The sequence below is a fragment of the Desmodus rotundus genome, chromosome 6 (assembly GCF_022682495.2).
Source record: "Desmodus rotundus isolate HL8 chromosome 6, HLdesRot8A.1, whole genome shotgun sequence".
NCBI lineage: Eukaryota > Metazoa > Chordata > Mammalia > Chiroptera > Phyllostomidae > Desmodus > Desmodus rotundus.
Window position 1 is genome coordinate 28,443,138 of NC_071392.1, and position 18,880 is coordinate 28,462,017.

At 40.8% G+C, this 18,880-nt stretch overlaps 1 protein-coding gene across 15 annotated transcripts in view; it reads right to left on the reverse strand.

The window, feature by feature from the left end:
- DYNC1I1 (dynein cytoplasmic 1 intermediate chain 1) overlaps positions 1 to 18,880 on the reverse strand; it is a 287,402-nt gene that overhangs the window by 114,773 nt on the left and 153,749 nt on the right. For all 15 annotated transcript variants that reach the window (XM_071221672.1, XM_024577250.4, XM_024577251.4 and 12 more), the window contains one exon: positions 5,347 to 5,436. In XM_071221672.1, coding sequence (XP_071077773.1) covers positions 5,347 to 5,436 — 90 coding nt within the window. The remainder of the gene's footprint in view (positions 1 to 5,346; positions 5,437 to 18,880) is intronic.

Sequence of the window (18,880 nt, forward strand, 5' to 3'; positions counted from 1 at the left end):
GGCAGAAACTGTCAGCTGAATCTTTGTGGCTCTTCAGGAACCCCTGTTAGACCCTCCCAGTGGAGAGCCTTCCATACTTGACACTCGCTTGATTGATGACTCTTTCAGAAGGACCCGAAGTGCCTGGAGTGTAAGCTACAGAGCACATTACAATTACAGGTGGGGTCCCCAGTGGAGTCATTCACCCACAGGTTTTCCCCAAACACAGTCCCCATAGAACCAGGACCCACGTCAATAGGGCCACATGGTCAGAAGAATCTTTCAGGTACAGACCTGGAACATAATGTTTTACGTATGTTATTTGATTCTATTACTGTTATCTCAGAGCCGCTGCCCTGAGAAATGGGAATTGCCTCAAAGCTCTTCTGCAGAGCCATGGCAGGGATCTCAAACTTTCAATGTTCGTAATGTCCCCCCCTCCCCTCCTCCCCCTTCCCATCCAGACCACAATGCAGGAGGTCTGGAGGGACTCCAAAATCTGCATTTGTACAAGAAACTAGAATGATTCTGATTAGTTGGTTCACACCTTGAGAAACAGTCTCCAGGTAATATCATAACAAAAAATGATTCATCACTATAGCAGAAGGTTTTCTCCAAAAACAGCCCACCCCATAGTTTCTAAATATAGTAGGAAGTATTTATTTGCTGCTGAAATCCCCAGAGCCCAAAACATGCCAATGTGTAGTGGGAGTCTCCGAGAACCCCCATCACCTTCTGCTGAGCAGCACTGCCAGACACTGGTTTGCAAAATAGAGGAACAGGCAACGTGTGGACTGTAAATAAAAAGAACTCCACAAAAGCGACCTGGAATCCAGCATTTCCTGTGCTGTATATTAGGTTGATTCTTTAATGAATTAAAGCTCTCTGAGCAACATTTCTATCTATAAAATCAGGTAATGATACTTAATTAATCATTAAGTAGCAATTTATTCATCTACTTTTTAAAACACCCATATATTAATATGCATTTGAATTTTTCACCCTTATGTAAGTTCAAGAAAACAGTAAAACTAGTAAATGTAACTCGGCAAAAAAAAAAAGAAAGAAAGAAAAAAGAAAACCCTACAAAATGTTAGGGTTATTTTGATTAGGTTAGTACTGTTACATAAATAAATAAACTTCACTAAACAAGGATACTATAGGGCCAAGAAAAATGTCTTATTTTAAAAGTCTCATTCAGCCTTGTTCACTATTAATGGATGACATGAGACATACTTGAAATTAAGCAGAGAATTAGGAATTTGTTTTTCCCTGTATTCTACTTTTTATAATATAAAAAAACCCTTTCTATTCTCTGTTTATCTTTTTCAGCTACTTCTATTTCACCTGTATCTATCCTTACAGGTCCATTACCTTGAATAAAAAATAGCATCCGTGTAATTTTCTATAATTTTTTCTTCCCTGTAGCTTATTGTGACTTTGATCTCAGTTTTCAAGACATACACCTTCTCCGAGAGAAACAGAAATGGCTGATCAAAGTGTACTTGCAAAGACCAAGTTCAGGTAGATGAAGCAGTAGCCTCTCCAAATATTCTATTTGCCAAAACAATATTTGGCTTGAAATTAACTTGCTACTGAAACAAAACAAATGATATATTTTATATTAAGCTTTGATGTCCAAGAGGGATCAAATGACAAGATTTGTTAGCACAAAATAATAAGATGCATGTACGGACAAGTACTTTTTTAAAGTTGTAAACAACATTCAATTTAGGAGTTAAATAGGACCACAGTTATTTCTGATAAAAACCGAAACCTCCCATATTTAAAAATCCTTAAATTGGTAAATGTTGTTACAATATAATGAAAATAGAATGGAGCATCCAAGAACCACAATCAAAAGCTGAATTCACAGAGGAAACCTCTCCAGACATCCTACTTCATGAAGGACAGTTGGTTGAGTAATGTAATCCGCAAGGTTCAAAGTACGAGCATAAACAATAAGAATCAGGATTGTATTATCCCAGGATAGACCCCAAATTCTCCCTGAAATATCTGTTTCTACAGCTTTTCCCTATTGCTGAACCCTAATGAATTTTTAAAACATGTTCACTGCAAAAAAGGGGCAAGATTAATTTAATAGCAAAGGCACATCAGAGCAAAATATGTTTGTTGATAATATTTGATTTTTTATGTTAAGCAGAAAATGCTATTATAGCACCTGAGTTGTTTGTTTTTGCAAGAAAATATTTAGTATTTCTGTCAAGAGCTAACAATATTTTCTGCATTTAAAGTGACCTTTTTTAAAACAAAATAAAGATTATTTATGAAAAGTATAACATGTGAATTACATATGGGCCAAATGACATAACGAACTTAAAACTTAGCAAAATTTACCTAACAGTTACATTGAGCTTGAATGACAAGTATGAAAACAATGTGCTGCATTCATGAAGTTCAAAGTTTACATTCTGCCTAATTCTATGAATTCATATCCTCAAAAAATTAAAATCTGGTATAAATTTTATTTCAGGGTTTACTTTTTTTCTACTTATTATAGAAATGTTAATTTATCTTGTTTTTATCCATGAAAATAATTTTTTATGTCTTTCATGATAAGTGTCTCCTATTTTCTTTGCTTTGAGTTTTATTGACCTTAAGGTATACTTTTTCAGTTTCTTTTTAATTTACTCTATTTGTTATACAGTATATCTTTTGGTTTCTTGGGTTCTTGATTTTTTTTTCTCTCTAAAAAGGTAAAATTGCCCTGGCTGGTGTGGATCAGTTGGTTGGAGCATCATCCCATAGACCAAAAGGTCATGGGTTTGATTCCTGGTCAGGGCACATGCCCAGGTTGCAGGTTTGATCCCCAGTTGAGGCACGTATAAGAAGGCAACCGACCGATGTTTCTCTCTCACATCTGTGTTTTTCTTTCTCCCTTTCTCCCTCTCTTTCCCTTCCTCTTTCTAAAAGCAATGAAAAAAAAATCCTTGGGTGAGGATTTAAAAAAATGTAAAATTCATTATGAAATTCACAATTTATATTGAGCACCTCAACAATATTATTTTTAGGTTAAAAGTTATTTTTAAAATATCCACTTCAGAAATGTCTTGCCCTGTTTCAATGATGTAGCTTTAAATGTCAATATAAAAATGACATCTTTCAATATTTTTCAAGAATATAACTAAAAGATAAAAATAAATAAGCAAGCCCACATAGCTTAAATTTATAATCAGATTCAATAGCGAGAGTGGCTCTTAGGGAAATTTTACAGTGAAGTCAGTTCACAAACAAGAACCAGACTAATAAAGAAGGATGCCCTTCTCTGAAGTTAATGTGAGCTTTATGAGTTAATGTGTATTTACAAGAGTTAGGTTTCTGCTTCTGTTGTTAAATCTCCAAACATGACACTATGAAGACACTCACATACACACACTCCCTAAATTTTGATTAAAAGCTCAAACATACCTGCTGTTTTCTCTACTCTGTTGTGGAAAAAACGAGTGAAAACAGTAATAAATCAAACCCCTATTTCTTTACTGCTTAATGCATTTTGATGTCACATGGGCAAAAATGTCAAAAGCTAGTGAGCACTATTTTTTTCCCATCTCCCCATGCCACTTTTTTTTTTTGACTCCAAAATAGGCCAGATTGCTCAAAAATGTGTTCCCTGGTTTGAAACCATGGATGTCAAGTTTCAGCCCAGAGCAAATTTTTATGGCTGGGTAATAAATCCCTGAAACTCAGAGTTCATAATGGAAGTGCTGACACAGCCCTAACGACGATGCAGCCGTGTGAATGGCGCCACGATTATATCTGCTAGAGATTCTTTCAGAAGTTGGCAAAATAGTGTCTTGCTTTGAAAAAAAAGCCAGGGAGAGTTTGATGCCAACATAAACATGCTTTTAACCCATTACGTGTTAATTTGCAGAGAAGCCATTAATAGAAACGAAGGCACACGGGGCAGCAGTAACAGAAAATGTGTTTTCAAACTTCTTTTTGACTTCGAACAGGACTTTAATCAATTCCATGAAGCATGAGTAACAGTTGAAATTGGAGGGTGTTTTTGCTCAGAAGTGAAGGAGGAGGTTGCAATGCTTTGCCAGAGAAGACAATTTGGAGATTGGGATTTCGGGTTGGGGTGGGGGTGATCGGTGCCAGGATGCACGAAACATACTCTGGTTCCTTATCACACAGTATAGTTTAAGGATATTTTGCAAAAGCAAAAAGAGGGTGTTTTAATAAATCCTGACTTATTTTGTCTCATGCTATACCTGTGTCAATGATATTTTATTCACCAGCTTAAAAAAAATATGTTGTTAGCAGAAGTTTAAATGTGAAATCTCTTCAATCAAATCCATTTAGAATCTCAGGAAAAGTAACTCTCGTGTCTTCTGTTAAAGATGCCGCATCCACTCCCGGCCCTTAGTTGTCCCCGAGAACTTGAGAGTAATCAACCTCAGTGCCTGAGCCGGCTGAGATGGGTACACGCGGCCCACATGTGGGTCAACCTCCCTACAGAAGTCCCCAGTGGCAGCCACGTCACATACACCGTGTGTGACAGGCATAAAGTTTCAAATCAAATGGGCTTCTAATAAGAGATGTTGGTCTATATTTGGGACACTTAATAAGAAATATGGAAAAATCTTTTTAATCCACACTCTGTTCTTAGGAACACTCCACTGCTCAGCAAGAATTACAATTTCAAAATTCTCTTTTGTCTCCAAAGCTGAGAATCTCAGGGGGATATAAATTAGATTTTCAGGGAAACATCACCTGTAGTATATTGTCTTACCCTTCCTTTATCCTTCTTACAATTTTTTAATTTTTCAACTACAGTTGACATACAACATGATATTAGTTTTGGGTGTAGGACACTGATTAGACATTTACATACCTTACGCAGTGGCCACCCTGATAAGTCAGGTACCCATCTGACACCGTACCCAGTTATTACAGTACTGCTGACTATACTCTCCAAGCTGCACTTTGCATCCCGTGACAATTTTTTTTCTTTTGCTTCCTTTTTTCTTCTTTCTTATCTTTTCTTTTTTGCTGTCTTATTACTGTTATCATTGGGAATATACAATACGGTGACATAGATAATGCAACAGTTGATAACAACTGTCTTACTTTATCACTATTCAGTAATAATTTTACTAGAATCAATGACTTGTTGCTGGAACGGTGGATGGTTGGCATTTTACTTGCTTTTATCATTCAAAAATACAACTGACTCTTGCGTGGGAGATTAAAGTTTGTGTTGCTAAATGTAAGGTATTGAACAATCATTGAAAACCTTCCACGGAGGGGGGATACATTTAATTTTTTACTTACCTATAGAGTCCTTTATGTTGATAAAATAAATAACTAAAATAATGACTCAATATATCTCCCACACCATACCTTCCTTCACTTCCTGCTTTTTGTCTTGATTTTCCAGTTCTGAATCATGGCCAGTTTTAGGCTCCACCATTTCCTCATCTTCTTCATCCTCTAGAAAATAAGAAAGAGAAAAATGCATTATTACCTTTCCTTCAAATCAAAGTCTTTGGTTGATGGTGGGAGGTAGGGGCAAAGGGTAAAGTTCTAATCATTTAGGGCAACTTCTAAGTAAATCAGTCCACAATGAATGCCCAAGATATATGTTCATGAATATATAAATAAATTATCTCCAAAAGGGGCCTCTTTGAAAGTCCCCCCAAGTTGCCAGGAAAACTGCCCTGAGTCAGCACCTGCTCCATCCACCTCCAGGCCTTTACCACATGGGATGCCTTGGAATTGCCTCTCTGACCTCTGAAGCTTCTTCAGAGATGGCCCAGGAACAGATTTTAAAATGTTTCCACCTGGGGCACATTCTCCACAGGGGACACCTGCTGTACAGACGACTCATTTCCAATTTAATTCTCACCAAATTAATTTGTTTTTGACCTACAGGAAAGGGTTAAATACAGGTCTGACCCCAGGTCAAATGCCATTGGCAAGTAAACCACCAGAGGTAGGGCCCCCAAAAGTCATTGTCATTGGCCTCAGAGAAAGCAACCAACCACATGGCATTTACACACTCAGAGCAGCTCATGCATTAATGTGAATTTAATGAGCACTAACAAATGGACCCAGTAGGCTACTGCCGCCAGATGTTGTAGCGCCCTTCCTGCCCTATGCAAATGTGCGCTCACTCTCTCCGCTCTCAGCCTGCCTGGCTGGGAGGCCCCTTTCCTTGTGGACGGCTTGGAATCAGCAGTCACAACGTAGAAGATGTTGGGGACAGTCAAAATGTCACAAAAAATCCAACTTATACAAATAAAAAGATCTAAAAAATTATAACTTGCTTTCACAGTTTTTTTAAAGTATATTACCTCTATTCTTAAGCCTTATATTCACCGTAGACTACTGATTTTATTGGCTCAAGTGGAGTTTAAAATAAATGACTTCATTTCCTACCCCATACATTCATTCATATATTCATTCATTCAACAAATATTGACAAACCATCTACATTTTCTCAAGCTCTATGGATAGTCCTATTCCCATTACAAAAAATCCTGAGACTTACATCAACTCAAAACTCCAGCACCACAATTGAGAGGAGCACTGTACATACATACTTAAATGCCCAAATAATTAAAAATATATAGCCTGAAAAGCAACTCCGAAAGTTCTCACTGTACTAAGCAAGTAATTTGTGAAATAAATAGTAATTTAAAAAATATGGATGTATAAAGTATAGCATTACAACTTAGATATTAAATATTTTAAGTGTGAATTTTCATTGAAATGTCGTACTCCATATGCACATGTATAGACTATGGAATCAACCTCATTACTGTAAAACCACACTGTGTACATATCAGAAAAAATATAAAACAGTTTTAAGGAAAATTGTCCATTTTAATTAACACATCGTTGTTAATACATACCTATAAGATAAATATTTGCGCGGAAATTTTGTAAAGAACGCTGAGTTACACAGGTTTTTAGAGAAATAAACATTTAAAATGTTAAATAACACATCTAAGACCTTACCCACAAAATAAAGGTATTACTGATATCTACCCATTAAAAACCTGCTTGGAAAATCCTGAACAAAACATTCACCGACACGTGTATCTCCCCGATCCAAAGACCTATCACAAAGCCCAGAGAGGCACTCGCTGGAGGGAACTTTCTTCTTCTTCTAAGCCTTGCAGGGAGAGGGAATTTTCAAAAGGACACTGATTTGCTGAAAAATGGCCCCATTTCTAAACCTTCTAGAGGCGTACTCTTTAACTGTATGTAATGGATTCAGCAGCAACGCCCTGACAGTATGTGCAAGTAACTTCAACAAAGGCGGCAAGGCCCATGTTGTTAGCTGTAGAATTGTGCTCCCCTAAATTCATAGGTTGAATACCTAACCCTCAATACCTCAGAATGGGACCATATTGGGAAATAGGTTTATGCAGATGTGATTAATTCAATGAGGCCACACTGAAGTAAAGGGGGCACCTAATACAGTATGACTGGCATCCTTACAGAAAGGGGAAGTTTCGAGGAAGACTCCCATACAGGGAGAATGCCATGTGAAGATGAGGCAAAGATTGGGGTGATGCTACTATGGGCCAAGGAACATCAAAGATTGCCAGCAAACCCCCAGAAACTAGGGAGGAGTCATGGGAAAGGTTCTTCCTCAGAATCCTCAGAAGGAACCAACTCTGCCAACTTGGTGATCTCGGACTTCTAGCCTCCGGAACTGTGAGACATACATCACCCAGTTTACGGCACTTTGTTACAGCAGCCCTAGCAAACTTTAAAAAAAGCCAGTAAAGGGCTTTACTTTCTATGATCTTATGATCTAGTAGAAGAGATACAGGAGAAAAACAATAATAATACCCAAGGCAGAGATGAATGCTTTACTGTGTAATCTAATTTGTTTACCAGAACTTGGTACCATTAGGCTAATTTTATAGACGAGGAGACAGGAATGCCCCTCCACAAAAACAACAAACAACAACAATAAATCTCCGAACCACTAACACCTTTAAGTTCTATCTGGTTCCACCTGTTTCTAGTCTGTGACCTTGAACCATTATACATACTGCCATCCTACCCACAGCACAGCATGAAATAAAATGCCAAGCAGGAGAAAGGCCTGAAGTGCAATGAGCAGGTACGACACGCAGCTGCAGTGTAGGGAGGGGCTCATGGAGTCTCTTGGAGGTGGATGTCACATGCTGTCAACACGGACCGCTCTCCTACACGTAAGGCTCAACCGAGAAGTCAGGTTTCATGTCCTTGAGCGCTACATGTGATGGGTGGTCTCATGTATCAAGAGTGTACATGTTGTATCCAAATTCTGTTCTCATTTTCCTTTCAGAATCCATTGCCCTGAGACCCAACTGGCCATTCTTAAATACAGATTCTTCTGGCTGGACAGACTCACCACCTGGGCCATGGGATGTAACCGATCTGAGATCGAGGCTGAAGTCTACCACTTGCTAGCCTCTTGATACTACACAATTCAGAGAAACTCTCTGAGGCCCTGTTTCCTCATTTGCTGAATTGGGATAATAATCATCCTTTCTTAAAACACGCTGTTGTTTTAAGAATAACCAAATAAAATAATTGATGTGAAATGGCTTTTTAAACCATCAAGAGAGTTGGAAATACCCATACTCAGAAACCTTCAAACCGGTGTTGCCTTAGCTTGTGTGTCAACAGAGATTTATTGAGCACTTACTATGTACCAGGTGTTGGGGATATGACAAAGAACAAGACAGACAAAAAAAAATCTCTGTGCTCGTGGAGCTTCCCTTTGAGATGCTAAAGAGAAACTGCAAACCAATAATCAAAACATATATGGTATCATAAAAGTCCTAGAGGAGAACATTGGCAGGAAAATCTCAGACATTCCACACAGCAACATCTTCACTGATATGTCCCTTAAGCAAGGGAGATAAAGGAAAGAATAAACAAATGGGACCTCATCAAATTAAAAGGCTTCTGCATGGCTAAAGAAAATAGCATTAAAATGAAAAGAGAACCAACTATATGGGGAAACATATTTGCCAATGATACCTTGTACAAGGGTTTGGTCTCCAAAATATATAAAGTGCTCACATGACTCCACTCCAGGAAGACAAACAATCCAATTAAAAAATGGGCAAAAGACTTGAACAGACACTTCTCCAAGGAAGACATACAGAGGGGTCCAGAGACATATGAAAAGATGCTCAGCATCACTAGCCATCAGAAAGATGCAAATTAAAACCATAATGAACTACCGCCTCACATCAGTCAGAATGGTCATCATAAACAAATCAACAAACAAGTGTTGGAGAGGATGCAGAGAAAAAGGAACCCTAGTGTGCTGGTGGTGGGAATGTAGACTGGTGCCACTGTGGAAAACAGTATGGAATTTCCTCAGAAATCTAAAAATGGAACTGCCTTTTGACCCAGCAATTCCACTGCTGGGATTATACCCTAAGAGCTCTGAAACACCAATCCAAAAGAACCTATGCACCCCAATGTTCATAGCAGCACAATTTACAACAGCCAAGTGCTGGAAGCAACCTAAGTGCCCATCAGCAAATGAGTGGGTCCAAAAACTATGATACATTTACACAATAGAATTCTATGCAGTAGAGAGAAAGAAGGAGCTCCTACCCTTTATGACAGCATGGATGGAACTGGAGAGCATTATGCTAAGTGAAATAAGCCAGGTGGTGAGAGACAAATACCATATGATCTCACCTTTAACTGGAACATAATCAACAAAAGAAAAAAGCAAACAATATAACCAGAGACATTGAAATTAAGAACAATCTAACAATAGCCAGAAGGGAGCAGGGAGGGGACAGTGGGGAGAAGGGTTTTCAGGAACTACTATAAAGGACTCATGGACAAAACCAAGGGGGAGGGTGGAAGCAAGGGAGGGAGGTGGGCTTGGCTGGGGTTGGGGGGAGGGGTGGGGAGAAAATGCAGACAACTATAATTGAATAACAATAAAGTAATTTTTTTTAAAAGATAAAAAATTTATTATCAAAATAAATAAAAATGACAATATATTTTTTTAATTGTGTCAGATAAGTACTGTGGGGAAATAGAAGGCTGGAAAGGAGTGTTGGGCATGCTGGTAAGGGAAGGAAGAGTCGAAATTTAAAATAGGGTGGTCAGGAAAGACCACACCGAGGTGACATCTGAGTAGAAAATTCAGGAAGTTAAGGGAGTGAGCCATGTGAAGATCTTGGGCAAAAAAGCCTAGTAACAGATTCCTCCAGCTCTTCTGTAGACGAAATGGGTCAAGGTCTAAATTAATTTATCATCAGCTCCATCGACGATGGAACTGTGTTTTTATCAGAGCCATCCAGTCTGTACATTCAGAACTTTTAGTTCTCAAAATGAAGTCCGTTTCACCAGATGACTTAGTCAGCTTTACATAAGTACCAAGTTCTCACCTTTCACAGAAATAAAGGCTTTTATATCAAACATTAATTCCCAGAAGAGCCAAAAGCACCAGACAGTGTCACTTTGAGCTTATTGGAAAAATATTATTCTGTAAGGGCTTGGCTATAAAAAGGGCCAGGTTTGTGATAGCAATGTGTTTATGTGTCAGGTGCTGGGCATAAAATTATCTAATGTGTTAGGTCATTGAACATTCTTTTTTATTCTTTTAATTGAATTTGTTGGCATGACACTGGTTAACGAAATTACGCAGGTTTTAGGTATACATTCCACAATACATCATCTGTACAATGTATTGTGTGTTCACCACCCCAAGTCAAGGCTCCATCCATCACCAATTACCCCCCTATACCCACCCCCCCAACTCCTGAGTCATCTAATTCTTTAAATAGAAAATCCTTCCCTAGATAATGTTTTTGATGAGTTTTTAAAAAACTAACAAATGTTCGTTGTGTTATAATATGCACAAAGTCCCATGATAAGATACTGTGAATAAGAGAGAAACAAAATTTAAAAAGTAGTACCTGCACTTTTAAAGTGATTATAAAGCGGCTGTAAGCATTCATTTGCAGTGACCACAGAATTCTTTGTCTATCAGCCTTTTAAAGACACAGAGTGTTTCAGTGGATGTGTTAAGGAAGTAAAACACAAGAGACTGGTTTGTTTCTCTGCATACCGATATGTTTGCCTTGCTCAGCAAAGACAGTGTATTTTTCTTTAAGACTGGTTTCCTTTCTAGTGCAATGGAATTACTTCTGTTGAAACCATTTTCAAAACAGTTCAATAACGTTAAAGAAAAGGATTTATGTAGACCCACTACAGACTACTGATATATGAGTTGTGCCACTAGTTCATACCCGGTTACATTTCCTCTGAGATTTTAGGGAAAAAAAATTACCACCCGTGTGTGGTTTCCTGTACCAGGTCCACACCAGAAATTAAACTGGTGGCAGAAGTTATTGACCTGTCAGGGAAAGGGCTAATTTCAAACAATGGCATCTTTTGGACACATTTTATGTAGCACCCAAATTCTGCCGTCTGCAGTTGCTGCACTCATTCCCCCTAAAGTTGGAAAGATCTTTGGTAACCACTGTCCTCCTTCTTTAAGATTTTCAGAAGGTCTAAGAATGAAGAACTGTGTGTTCCGCAGCACTCACCTATAACACACTCAGCACAAGGCCCGGCCCTTTGTTTGAGCTCCTGCAGGGTGAGTCTCCTCCGCCAGCCTGTGGTTCCGAATAAAGTCAATGTATTCAATTTGAACAAGCCACGCTGTCCTCAGATTACTGAACTGTGCTGATGGTCTCACAAATCTGAGCCACCGAAGGGGGAATGTGCTGGGATGTTTGCCCCTGTTTGGCAACACAATGTGAAAACCCCGTCTTTGCAGTACTGTTGCATCAGTCGGATGTGGGGCCTTGCTTTCTTCTCCTGAGGCCCCAGGGAAGATGTTTTCCTGCTCTCCTTCTCCTGGGGGCCAGGCCACAGTTATCTGGGCAGTCAGACCAGATGATGCTCACTGGGGCTTTGTCTCTGGAGCCAGCAGACAAAGCTGAAGGGAGAATTAGGGCTAATTTGGGGCAACATGCCATAGCAGCAGTGGTCTTGGCCAGATTGCCACAAGCTCGTGGTCGGGGTTGGTCCCTGCCCCTTTCCAAGCATGTTCCTTCTTCCTCCTGTGATTCTGTGATTCCTTCCAATAAATCCCACTGGACTTGGTGTCTGCTGCTTACATCCAGAACCCTGGGTGACACAGGGCAGCCCTCTGTGAGGAGCAGGTCTTGTGTTTTATAAGGTCAATGGGATCTCAATTTCCCAGGGCCTGCAAAATCCTAGGATAGGGGGGTGTGAGGGCCTGGATCGAGCCCTTTCTGCCCTGCTCCTGGCTTTCCATGAGGCGGCTGTGGCCCTTCCACCTGCCATCTCATGGGAGGCTAAGTTTGGTCAGGGGCAGAAGGGTGGCAGGCCATTTCACTCCATCCATCTTGACTCTAAAGGCCAGCTTGCTGGTGCCAAAGGGGGGGGGCCACAAAGCAATTACCACATGACTTCAATCCTAACAGGTCAGTGACTTTAAGATGCACGATTACTTTACGTACCACTAAGAAAAAATGATTACTGCTAATTACACCCTGGCTGGTGTGGCTCAGTGGATTGTGTGCCGGCCTGCAAACCAAAGGGTCGCCAGTCCGATTCCCACAAGGGGCACATGCATGGGTTACTGGTTGGGTCCCCAGTGGGGGTTGCTCAAGAAGCAAACACACATTGATATTTCTCTGCCTCCCTTTCTCCTTCCCTTCCCCTCTCTAAAAAGAAATAAATAAATCTTTTTAAAAAAGAAAAAATGATTATTGCTAATTAAACTATAACACATCATCAATTCTAATGTGAAAAATTGTGAATATGGGAATTGATAAAATCTGTGGCTTAGAATAAATAGAAACAGTTTCTGAAAAATAAAACAAATGGCAAGACCGCAGAGTCAATTCTAAATCAAGCTTACTACTGTGCTGCCGTTGGCGAACAGGCTTGGAGAGATACAAAGGCACTTTCATGATTTTTTTTTTTTTTTTTTGGTTTTTACATGTATTGCTTTCAGTGTAAGAACAAATGTCCTAGCCACTTTTAATATAATTCCATGTATGGATGTTGCAGGTGGGATCCTTTTTATACCATTTGAAACACTTCAGTAGAAAAATAGAGTTAATTTCAAGTTAAAATTGATTTTCAATCTAAAAAATAATGCACTTTAATGAAGATAGTCTGCATTTCTGTCTTTGGCCTCGTTGTTTCTCACCTCAAATGCCATTCTGGATAATATTTATACCTATGTCTCCCACTGTCATCCACAAATCAACACCTCCAGGCAAGGTAGCCCTTCTAGGCTCCAGACTGTGTACTGTACGTTCCAACGTGAATGTCCCACCGACACCACATGCTTAACCTGTTGAAGGCGGAACTCCCGCCTCTTGCTAATATTTGCTCTTTTGATTGCATGCTCCATCCTGCCCCATGGGTGCCATCGTCTGGGTCAGCTTACAGTTGGACACCAGAGTACCACCTTCGAGTCCTCTTTTCCCACCAGAGTGTATAAGAAAGGGTCTCTGAGTCCTTTCAGTTCCTCTTCCAAAACCTGTCTCAACTTCACCTCTGTCTGTACGGCACTGCCCTGGTCCGTCCGGGCCCTTCCCACCTCTTGCCTGGAGCATTCCAGTAACTTTGGCTGGTCTTCCTGCCATTACCTGTCTTGCTCTATATTTGTAGTAGTTACATTTTCCATTTAAAAAACACATCTGTGTATCCTTTCTCCACACACACACACACAAACTTCAGCCCCTAAAAGTTTTAGCATAAAAGCCTATCACTCCTTTTGTTTCTTCCACCTCATTTTCCATTATGGACAATGCACAACCACCAGATGTCCCGGTAGGTTCACATCTCGAGTGCATTGCACATTATTTTTTTTCTGCCTATTTTGAGCTTCTCTCCAATATCCAGGAGATGGTTGTTACTAGCCCTTCATGACACACATCCAGAGCTTCCTCCCAAGTAGATTTGTTGAGACCCTCCATTGTTCCCCCAACCCACCTTGTACACACCTCCATGATAACACGTCTTAGCCCGCTTGAAATTAGGTTTATGCACCAGATAAAAAATCCCTCAAAGACCTACTCTTGTTAGTATCCTCAACATCAAGCATTGAGACCAGTGATAAAAAGACAGGCGATTGCTCCGGCAACGTGGAAGTTGTGAACCGCCCCATTTAGGACACTGCACGACAGAACCAGCTTGAGCTTCTTCCTGGAGATCAGTATCCAACTTTGAATAAACATAGGTCTCCTTTAGTCCATATGTGTTATTTCAAATTTCAGAAGGAATTCAAGGTATTGATGATGCTAAATACAGCTTTTGAAACCTCATTTATCTGCTTCCCAGACAGCCCTTTATTCACATTCTGATACATCTCTCTAAGGGGCTGCCTGACTCTTGATGAAAATACTGCAGCCAACCATCCCTGCAGAGAAACTGGAGGCTTCTAAAAACAAAGTAGACAAGGTATGATTTTGTTTAAGAATATGGAGGCCGCAGGGGAGTGGGGAAGCCTGGAAGGAGGAGGACGGTTAGAAGGTAAGCTATAGCTATAGCCCAAGCAACAGATGAAGGGAACTTGACTCAGGATGGCTCAGTTGCCAGTGAGTGTGATGAATGGAACTGTAAATTTAGACCCGTGTTTGCACAGCGGACAGTGAGAACTCACTCAAGTCATCCTACCCTTGGCCTAGCTTTGTGTACCGTTTGCCAACTTTGCCAGGAGTCCAAAGAGAGCCACCCTCCCGACACATATCACAGCGGCCAAAATAAAGTATAACATGCACCGCTGAATGCTTACCCAAACCAAGGTGAGCGCCTCCGTGCTTTAAAAATATGCAGGAATGACATATTTTGTGGGATTTTCAGTAAGCACTTTGTTAAATATACTACATGCTAATATTAAAAAAACCTTCGCTTGCTGGTCTAGAAAACTCTAGCCAGAGTAAAGAAAACATACATTTCTCATCATACAGAGCACTCCTGTTAACACTCTGGGCCACATCAGTTCTCTCCTAAGGCTCTAACATGACAGTACTTGGAAAGTTTACTTCCTGACGGAATGTCACCCAAGGCATTGCAAATGGGAGGAAATGAAAGAAAATATTCAAAACGAGAAAGGAAGCCAGAGAATAGTACTTTTTAGCAGCTGTTGCTGAAACTTGTGCTGATATATAATATGCGTGCAGTAAATACACGTTGAATGGAGTTAGTATGGATTAGTCGGCTTGCGTGGAAGGACCGAAGGAAGAGAACAAGGAAGGCTCTTCTCAGAGACATCCATGCAGGAGTCCATGGGAAACTTCAGCATTTGATGTCTGGGATGGGAAGTCTTAACTGACCGGTGTTTCCTTGCATTTTCCTCCTTGAAAACCTTTAATGGCTCTTTATGTCCAAGATTAGCTCAGCACTGAAGGCTTGTCACCGTCTGACCCCAATCTAACATGTAGCATTGCTCAAAGCAGAATAGCCCTTGACCCAACTGTGTATGAAATAGGTCAAGTTTGTTGTAAGAAACCACCCCCCCCATTTTCTCCCTCTTTAGTTTTTTATATTTTTTAGGCCCCCATTTCCGATCTTTCTCAGAAAGTCATGAAGTCCTCAGTCACAGATCAGTTGGATGAACTCATTTGTACCAATGGATTAGAGAGTGGTAATCCAAATAAATTAATCTCTAATGAAAAACTGCAGTCCCCTACAGAACCTGTGAGGGAGAGAGATTTTGAAGGTGCAGAGCCACCCCTCAAATCCCGAATCCCCAGTGACCCAGCCCCAGAAAGCAGCGCTGCCTTTTCACTCTAGTGAATGGGGCCTTGTGAGTTGAATAGGGCACAGACTCTACGTCTGTCCTTGGCAGCCTCATTGTATAGACGTCTAACACACACACTCTCACACACACACGCACACACACAGTCTGGGCAATAATTCAAAACACTTTCAAATACAATTCTTGGCTGCTTGGAAAGAGAGAAGGGACTCCTAGCTTCCTTTTTCAGACTTAAATTACTTTTGTTATGCACTTTTGATTGTGGCTAATTCCGCACCCTACTCTGCATTTCCTCTACCATTTCTTCCAAATGAGCATGTCTGCACTTCCTTTTAAGAGGGAACATTGCTTGTGAAAAAGAAAACTCAGGTCACAGAACCGAAGAAGTCATCATATCTAACTTTCAGCAGTGACTGTAGGTGCATCCCCAGTAAACTGGAACCTCGGGGTATCTAGGTACTATCATGGTGATATGCTAATTAGCAAAGACCACTGGGAAACATTATTTTACCTGTAAAGAAATTGTTCCTTAGGAGAAAGTGGTACCTTCCTTCTCTAAGTATCGTCAACTCTGACTATTACTGTCAGCAGTGGTCACATCAGCTGCACATATAGGTCATCCTACTATTACATGTTCTCCAGCATTCCTTTTATTATGAGGATCAAATCTTGTTACTTCTGTCTCTCTGTATTCCCTTCCCTTGCCCAGCCCCCTTTATCCTCTTCATGTTCTACCTCCTCTCTTTGGTTAGGGCCCCAACAACCTTTCATGTAGCTGGCTGCCATGGTCTCCTAGCTGGCATTTCCACCTCCTGCCTCTCCCTATCCTTACTCACCCTTGCTACAAACAGCACTGCCAGATTAATCCTCTTAGAACTATGTTCACATAAATTCCCCCAGGAGAAAGTTTTGGACAGTACACATGACAGACAAAATTAAAGCTGGATGCCTTGGTCTGTTCTTCAAGTCTTCCAGAGTCTCGCCCCAACATGTGTTTTCTGCCCAATCTACCTCTCCCGTGTTCACCTCCACCCCCTCCAACCAGCCCCTGCCCCTGCATACTGCAGTCAGCCTGCGCTGATACTCTGCTGCACAAGCTCCCACATTTCCATCTGTCCATTGGGTCATGTTATTCTTTCAGCATCTAATATATGTCAGGCACTAATCCAGGTGCTAGAGAGAGAGAGCAGTGAACCAAACAGATGAAACTTCCTGCCTTCATGGAGCTTGCATTCTAGTGGGAGAGACAGATAATGGAGAAGATGAACAAGTCAAGTATGCCCGTGACACAGTTGCAAGCGTTACAGAGAAAAGCAAGGCAAGGAAGGGAGGCAGAAATGGTGGGTATCACAATTTTACATAGGCAGCTGAAGAGGTCCTTACTGAGAGGTGACATCAGGAAAAGGCTTAAGGGACTGAGAAATGAAGCTATGTGGATACCTGGGTAGAGTATTCTAGGTAGAGGAAACAGGAGCATGAAGGCAGGATTTTGCCTGGATTGTTCAAGGCCTTGCCCCACAGGGAAAACCCAGCTCTGCTACAAGATCTGATTAAAATACCCACCAGCTCCCCACGTCTCTCCTGTTCTTCCTCTCGGAAGAGAGTGCTTCCTCATCTAACCCTTCATATGATCTCCCTTAATTATTTCATCCAATCAAAAAATGATTATGTTTAAGATTATGGCACTTATCATTCTCAATTTTATTTTTAATTTAAGCAGAACACACCCCTTGTGCATTTATGAGTTTTCTTCATCCAAGAATTTAAATTTCACTGGAGTAGAAGGCATCAATTAGTCATATTTATTTGCTTCAAACTAATATTCCCGACTGTTTTAAATGTTAATAGTCTCATTTCCACAGTTCTAAAAGGTACCTTTTGTCAGTGGTTTCCACAACGTTTTAGCTGTGAACATCGAACTAAACTCGATTTCGAACTTTAAGGTTCCTTTTCTTGATCACTAGTTCTCCTCATCCTTGACAGCAGCACTTGTCTGGACTTACCCAGAGACTCCCCACACTCACTGAAAGGAGCACGGTTCTTCAGTTTGATTCCCGTCCTGGGCACTGGTCACCACCTAATGTGTGCTCAGGCCTTTTAGGCATCATGGGAAAAAATAGCTATCAACTTGTTAAATCATTTATGTCAAGCTCTGCAGTAAATGTTTTATGCCCATTAGCCCATCTAATCCTCAGAGTGACTCACGGAGGCATACACAATCAGTTCTCTTTATGTGAGGACACTGGCTTGGAAAGGAAGCTGATCTGACAGAGCAGGAGGAGGCAATGAAGCCGAGACTCAAACCCGTGTTCTTCTGACCCCCAAACTCCCCCATTCACAGCTAAATTATACCAAACAGTGTAACAAAAGAAAAGGGATGGTAACGGACGTTTATTTGTAGCTTCGACCACCCAGACTCCATCACCCCCCTGCTTGGAATAACAGTCCCTGTGTTCTTTGGTGGACGCATCCCTTCCTTCTTTTAGCTAAGTACATTCTCTTTAGGTTTTAGGGGGAAATGTTGTGTCTGAACCATTGGGACTAAATTGCAGTATTTTTCTTTGGACTGTCAGTAAAGTGACCATATGATCTACTGGCCAAATTTGGATATTTCTGGGAGGGAATGGAGGTGTAACTAATATTGAAGCAGGGTTGGCAGGTATGAATAAGGACTGCCTGCAGAAACCGGGATATGTGGTCACCGTAACCATAAGAAGACCCCCTCCTCCTTTGGACCAGGGGACTGTGCTGGGCTATCCAGGATGCATGGTCACCCCCTGCAACGAGGAAGTGGATTCCTCTATTCTATCCAATGGAGAGACTGTTCTGGTTACACCAGGACACACCGGCACCCTAACCATCAGGAAGTGGGTTCTTCTCCACTGGCTTGGGTGTTAGACTAAGTGGTCCTGGCTGTCTGTACAGAGCCTGAGAAAGAATTGATAGATGAAACAGATCCAAAGGATGGATAGTGGTTTCACAGTTTGAAACTAAATTGGGGGGCAGCTAAAGCCAGCATGCCTCAAGAGTCTAGGGCCAGATTTGTATTTGTAAGAGCCAACTAACTTTCTTTGGCTTAAGTAATTTGGGTTAGTTTTTGTGTCACTTGCAACCGAAAAAGTACAAATGGTCAGGAACTAGCAA